Below are 7474 nucleotides of genomic sequence, written 5' to 3' on the forward strand. Positions count from 1 at the left end.
AAAACCACATTGCCATTCCTGGAGGATGTGTGACGTACATTATTTGAGCAGTAGAGAAGTCATTCTCAAAAGAAGAGAAGAAAAGCTGATTCAATGGAAACGGAATTTTACGGAAAACTCATTGCCAAGTTCCCTCTAAAGCGTGCGCTGCTCGAATATTCTCAGCGCACAAGAAAATCTGTGCAGCGCATAAAATAAAATTCAACATAAACTGTGTAGTACGTATTACATTTATTAACCATTGATCCCAAGAATAGCGTAATGATGTATCTCACTGAGTGACAGGGGCCCAGCCAATGATACGAGATGGTTCACTTACACTACGCAGCCAATCATACCATTGACAGCACTTACATATGTGCCTACAGTATGTAGCTAGGTAGGTAACAATGGTGCCTAGCTACATAGGCACATATGTAGCACATATCGTTGTTAAATGCTAACGACCGGGTTAGTCAAAATAAAAAAGAATTATTTTCAGATGGAATGGCTGTCGGCGTACATGCAAACAGAAGAACAAGTGGTAATAGGTTTTTTTTCCCCCGAGTAAGAAAGGTCTGCTTTGAAAAACATGCAGCAAAGCCAAAGCAGCAAACGAGCTTACCATCAACAGACGTGAAAAATAAGGTTGAATTTAAAAGTTAGATCAGTGACATTTCTTAAGATTTTCCATGTATGGATATTTATAAATAAATGCTGTTACTACTAGATAATTTATGGGTAGTACGAATGCTAATAAAAAACTGTGTAATTATATTTTGCAGACTAAGTTTTACAGGAATTTACATCGTATCACAAGCTACAGCAGAGTTTAATGTCAATGCAACCTAACGGCTCCAGTGGGAAAAAAGGAAAAAACATGTGTGAGGGGAACCGTCCACTGCGAGAAAGTCAGTATAGGTGAACAATAGCAACCAACTAATCAACATCGTGATAAACAACCTGATATTGATTATACTGTCAATGATCAAAACTGGCTTTTAATGAGACAAATATAGCTGGTGGTTAAATAAAAAGTTACTAACAGGAAAGCAATAATCATAACCACCAAAACTGTAACAAGCAATTAATTGAAAAAATTCCACAATTCAAAACCATTCCGACACATCCTTTTAAAAAATATAAAGTCAAAGTCAACTTTATTGTCAAATATGCCATACGTACAGGACATACATCCTTTTTCAAAGTCAAAAGTCAAAGTCAACTTTATTGTCAAATATGCCATACGTACAGGACATATGGCACAATGAAATTGCAGCCCTCTCAGACCCACAGTGCAAAGAATATAATAAAGGAGATATTTACAAGGGAAAGGGATATAAACTAACAGTATAAGTACAATGTACAATGAAACACACTGGTGAAAATATATCCTGAAAAACATGTGCTGTGACATTACTCAGTAATTACAAACAGGCAGAACAGATCCTTTAAAATACTGAACCACATCAGGCTATATTATAACATGTTTCATTTGTTTATACCTTATTTTTGCAGCACTGTAGGCTATCGAAGGGAATTTGCCTCTTCAGCATGGTTGAAAAGTCCGACATTTTTTCTGCCTCACGTCTGTACCACAACTGCAGCCGTTGACAAGATGTTGGACGACGCTGTGTTCGGTGGATATTTTTGGCATTTTCTTATTACAAATTTCTCCATTCTATTGTCTAAATCAACAACTATGCTAGCTTTAGCTGCAAGTTGACGCTGAGCCTTTTGGCAGAACATGAAATGTTTTGTTATATTTATGAACACAGATACTAGAAGATGTATCATTTAATAACCCGCCCAAAAAAGTGAACTAATTGCAACTAAATGCACCTTATTACTGACTTCAGATACCACACATAAACATGAAAACGTAATTATCTCCTTGGTCATGAATTTGTAATTTTGTTCTCTCTTAACTATCAAGAAGTTCATATGGTCTTCTGTAACCAAAAAGCTTGAAGTCAATCTCATAGATCTTGTAGAGTTTCCTCCTGTCCTCTAGAGGCACTGTTCTGAACCAGCTCTCCAAATATTTGGTGGTTGTCACATTTTCAGAGGCAGGTAGTAACATGATGGAATCTTGCAGTTTCATCGTCTTCAGCAGATGATGAAAATCCTCCTGCATCGTCTCCAGATGTCCAATTAAATCAAAGCTGTAGAACAATGTTAAATTAATTCACAGTTGGACATCAGAGGTTTGATTATAGGAATGGGAATAAGTGAGGTGCAAAGTGTCACTTCTGTTTAAAAAAATATGATCTTACTCTACGAGGCAGGGATTACACAAGCGGTGCATCTGTCTCCAGTGTGTATCAAATGGCTTTTGCTTCTCTGTTCGTGGATCCACCAAGTACTGAATGAAATTTTCAAAGGATGGAACCAATCCCTGTGCGTTTCCCTCTTCAACTGTCTCTGGTGGATTTGTGTGGTTAGCATAGAGACTAGAATATCCCGTACAAATGTGGTATAAAAATAGGAATCCCGGTGCCTAATTTTGTCAACGTAGGCAGAAATGATTCGTACAAATGGATGACGGACAAACATGAACTTGGTGTAGTGCTTCAGTTTTGCCTGTAATCAACAAAAAGAACACATGAAAGCTGAGTCACTGTCAAAGATATACAATGCATGTGACCCTTTTACACATACTGACCTCGATTTTAGAACTTGAATGTAGTGCCAGATGAGTTAGGTTTCCAAGTAAGTGAATATCTCCTTGTATTTCCCTAGGGTCACTGTAGGGTTCACCATGTTTTAGTACAAACATGAATTTCTTCAGGTTCGTACATGCTGCCTGTAGAAGTAAATAAGTGTCATTTTGCAAAATATAAAATAAAATAAAAAATGAAATCAGAGGTTTCAAACTCCTGGCCTACATACACCAACTAGGGGGTAACAATAATTTAAATTTACCCTTGAAGAATTTTACCAAAAAATATGTGCACAATTTGTGTTTTTTTTTCTGTCTGAACTACCTTGGGGACATAGCAGTAGATGAGACAATGGTCATCGTCCACCAGAAAATTCCAATGTCTGATGTCCTTCAATGACATAGTTTCATCATTGCACATGTCTTTTATCAGCTGCTTTCTCTCTTCCTGCACCTGCTGCCACCTGTCTTCTCCTGGGAAAAGATATGACAACACAAGTGAGCAACCAAGCACAGTGTGAGGAACAAATGTAATGAGGTTTCATAAAAGCTGCAGTACATTTCCACTGCCACAAGGACATTATTAGATGTAAAGTGTGGGAGGGCGGAGGTCCAGTTCGGGAACCACTAGATTTCATCTTTGCTTTTTGTTGACAATGTCGTCTTTTTGGCTCTTTTGAGCCAGGACCTGCAGCATGCACTCGGGCAGTCTGCAGCCAAGAGTGAAGCCACTGGGATGAGAATCAGCACCTCTATGTCTGAGGCCATTGTTCTTGACCGGGGGGTGCAATTCACACCCTCCAGGTCGGCGGAGAGATCCTGCCTCAGGTGGAGTTTAAGTTCCTGGGGTTGTACTAAGTGAGGGAAAGTTGGGGAAAGACGCGGTCGCTATATCGGTCTATCGAGAGGAGCCAGCTGAGGTGGCTTGGGCATTTACATTGTATGCCCCAGAGACAGAGATGGACAGGCCTGGGAATGCCTTGGGATTATCCCAGTAGAGCTGTAGGAAGTGTCTGGGGAGAGAGAAGTCTAAGTGTCCCTGCTCAGACTGTTAGCCCCACAACCCAGCCCAGGATAAGTGGACAATGATGGATGGATCATACACATTAGATGTCTTTAGTAATCATGAAGATAAGAAAAAAAGGCAAAAAAGAGACTGCACTAGACTAGTATCAGCTTGTTTGTGTATATACGTATATATATATATATATATATGTATATACACAAACAAGCTCATACTAGTCTAGTGCAGTCTCTTTTTTGCCTTTTTTTCTTTATATATATATATATAGTCTCGTTTGTGTTTGCGTGTATGCGTGTAGGAATGACAAAATCTAAATGTTGATCATCATGGTTGTGGTTTGTAATGATTAAATTAGTGTAATCCACAGCTACCTTATTTTTAATCTTTTGATTGAAAGTGCTGTATAAAAAGAGACATACAGAACATGTTGTTCAAACTTGCAGAAAACGCTGTATTGCCTCAAGTCTTTATTGTGGGCTTACCTCTACAATAAGCTACTTTTCAAAGACTTAAAGATTTTAAGTTTGCCACATGTGAAGAAGCAGTCAGGACCCAAAAGCAGTACTTAGGAGACTCTTAAGTGCAGAAAATTCATTCAAGTCCAAAATCACAAAACTTACTGGGTAGCAGGAACAAGGAACTCGGAACGAAGACACAAGCAACGAAGAGCAGACCACCACACAGCCACAACGAACATGACCACTGACCAATGATTCCACAGAGACTGAGTGAGGGAGGTAAACATACATAGAGCACCAGGTGACGCGAGAGAGTCTAATGACAGAGACAGAGAGTGTGATGATACTGATTAACCCTAGAACACACAGCAGGAAAGGGGAGAAAGACATACCTCACAAAAGACTAATTATGTCCTACCGAAGACCTAAAACAACCTATGCTGTTTTCTCACTGGCACTCGCTGCAGCAACAGCTAAACTCTATTATCCTGCTCTGCCTGTATATACAGTGCATATTTATTCTATACTGTGCATCTGTATATTTATATACTTACCTATTCATCGTACCAAAACAAAGTTTACTGCTTATCTAAACATACTTATACACATCTTTGCATTTATTATACCATAATGGGTTTGGTTGTGCTTTTTCTAATTAACTCATTGTTTTCCTATTGCCTCTGTATGTAATTGCTGCTGCTACACTGCTATTTCCCAGCCTGGTATCATTAAAGTCCATCCATACATCCACATTCACATTTACACTACAAATAATCCACACTCACAGCTCAACTAGTACACAAGTAACCCTGTGTAACACAACACAGTAACAACAATTTTGGAAACCTTGCGCCTTCTGACCATGCTGGAGAAGCTAATTTGGCTGTTAGCTATGCTGCAGTTCTCTCACAGTCACCACGCCTCCTTACTCCCCCTCAAATACTCGTAAACAGTTAACCCCTTCTTTACAACATGAACATAACATCATAACTATTACAGTATGTTAGAGTGTGGTTGACACAGTGCCACATACAGGCCTGGCATATGTACTGCAGGGACCAGAGTCGTAGTCTACATCTCTGTTTACATTGTTTGGATCGAGGTAAATGTTCTGGATCCGGAGGCTACTGTAGTTGTTTCTTTGCTGTGTAAACAGGGCCTCAGTTAATATTAGGGATGCCGATAATATCGTCTTGTTATTGGCATTATTATTTCATATCTGTAAGAATGGTTATCGGTTACCGATATTAAAAACACAATAATACAATGCCTGGGTTTCGCGAATGATGTGTGCTCTAAAAATAGCTTAATGCCCCAGTCAGGTGCCTCAGTGCACACAATTTCAGTAAATTCTAAACTCCTTTATTGCTCTCAACCCAGCTTCTCCAAAATCACCTTTTCCTTCTCTAACACTCTCGGCACACTCTTTTCCTCATTCACACACACACACACTCTCACCACGCCTCCACCACCCACCCTACCCATAACTGTTAACTCCATCATAACACATGAACACAGAACGCATTGTACAACAAACAATCCTGTAGTCACTAGATGGCAGCATTGCAGCTCATTTCATTAATTATTTCTAATAATCAGGGGACTGTGATCAGAATGCTGGTGCCAGTAACTCAGTGGTTACAGTGGTTTTTCCAGCTAAACAAATATTACCAGGTGCTCGATAGTATTTCAAAATGGTAGGGTCAAGGGGCCGTGAAAAAACTTCTGTCCTCTAGGGGCGGCATGGCAGAAAACCCATCACTTTAGTGAGCCGGTGACACTTAACATCTTTAACCACCAGGCCCGCAGTATCGCTATTTGTTGATATCGGAATCAGAAATGAAGCATTTAGACCTATCGGCATATTAGATATTGAGAAAAAGTGAATATCGGACATCTCTAGTTAATATGGTTTTCGATCCCATAGTAGTTAAAGCACCACAAATACACTTTTGTTTACACTGATTTTTAATTCAGGATTTGCTGCGCACTTGATACCTGTTTTGTTCACATTCAGAAGGGGGATTGAGCGCACATTTATTATTAAAAATTGCTAATCTGACACATGTTGTCATGTGATCAGTAGTGTATGGCTTCGCACACAAATTACCAAATTAACATGTTGTCGTGTGATCAGTAGTGAATGGCTTCGCACACAAATTACCAAATTAACAAACCTGAACTGAAACTAGTTTTGCAGCGAATACATTATAAAGCACCAGTGAGAAAACAATAATTGAGATAGCGGAGAGAACTATAGAGACAGGTTCAATTTTCCTGAATCAACTTGGGGACAAAACAGTAAATGTCTTAGTAAGCTAAATGTGGCCAAAGAGAGAATGGTAACTAAAACTGACAAATAAAAATGAAATCTTCATAGTCAAATGAATCACAGACATTTATATCAATAATGAATCAACAAAATCAGCACATGACACAACACTATGTTATTTGCAGCTATTCTTATTTGGCCTTAAAATAAGGTAACGACTCATTAAAACCAAACTTTCATGCCATTATTTTGACGTTGTTCCACACACACCTGCCATTTTGCCAGGATGTAAACTGATTGCAAAAATAGCTTGAAAAAAGATCAACTTAGATGGACACATTACCTGTTAAGGTGTTTGGCATATCCCATGCATAGATGCAAAACAAGACAACAAAAGTGGATATAAAAAGTCCACAAATCAGCAACTTCTGGACACACTGATGTTGACTCTTTGGAATCATGGCAGCTGGAATTATAATGTGTTGAAGTAAAGAATCACTGAAAAACAGAGAAAACTTTTAACAATCACACCAACAACAAAGCATATCATGTGAACTTCATTCTCTGAACCAAACAAAGTTTAGACAACAATAGAATGCATATTTGCATTACCCAAACAATTCTTGAAAACCATGACTGACCTTCTCCAATAGTTTTTCTGGAAATAAGGTGTAGGTATCAACAAACCTCTTTGTCGTAAGCTCCACCAAAGGCTTTAGAGCTGTGCCACTCTTGCTCTCTCCTTGGTTAAACCCACAGCCAAACCCAGTAAAATACGTAGCATACCAGCAGTTTTCACAGCAGATTAAAGGAGGAAGAAGAGAACTAGATCAGGTTGTGTTTAGCAGTAATAAAACTGAACCCATGTACACAGAACCAGACTGGGACTCATTTTCCAGCCCTCGAGTTTGATATCTGATACCTATTAGGTTAACAGGGCGTTTAATCCATGAACATCAACACCTAAAGTTAGTCTGTGTTAAGGTGCTCCTGAGTCCGGTTTTTCTGGTTTATCTTTTGAAATGAAAAGGCTGCCACAAAAGTAGAATGTCATGGTGAATCGCCTGTCCTTCTGCATT

The 7474-nt window shown here is 39.0% G+C and overlaps 1 protein-coding gene across 1 annotated transcript; it reads right to left on the reverse strand.

The window, feature by feature from the left end:
• Positions 1-2174: 2174 nt before the first annotated feature.
• On the reverse strand, positions 2175-4435 carry LOC103383974 (carbohydrate sulfotransferase 11-like). The gene is made up of 4 exons (XM_025063274.1): positions 4286-4435; positions 2967-3115; positions 2645-2785; positions 2175-2562 (listed from the first exon to the last, which is right to left on the reverse strand). The coding sequence occupies exons 2-4, from the start codon at positions 3060-3062 to the stop codon at positions 2257-2259; spliced, it is 543 nt and encodes a 180-aa protein (XP_024919042.1). The 5' UTR covers positions 3063-3115; positions 4286-4435; the 3' UTR covers positions 2175-2256.
• Positions 4436-7474: the final 3039 nt, after the last annotated feature.

Source organism: Cynoglossus semilaevis, chromosome 1 (genome assembly GCF_000523025.1).
Source record: "Cynoglossus semilaevis isolate Cse_v1.0 chromosome 1, Cse_v1.0, whole genome shotgun sequence".
In the NCBI taxonomy this organism is placed as follows: domain Eukaryota; kingdom Metazoa; phylum Chordata; class Actinopteri; order Pleuronectiformes; family Cynoglossidae; genus Cynoglossus; species Cynoglossus semilaevis.

Bases quoted from the DNA above. Each gene is read 5' to 3' on its own strand.
- LOC103383974 (XM_025063274.1), bottom strand. From the start codon at position 3,062: ATGTGCAATGATGAAACTATGTCATTGAAGGACATCAGACATTGGAAT. The intron at 2,786-2,966 runs GTAGTTCAGACA...TTACTTCTACAG, and splicing joins TCTACTGCTATGTCCCCAAG to GCAGCATGTACGAACCTGAA. The intron at 2,563-2,644 runs GTCAGTATGTGT...TGTTGATTACAG, and splicing joins ATTCAAGTTCTAAAATCGAG to GCAAAACTGAAGCACTACAC.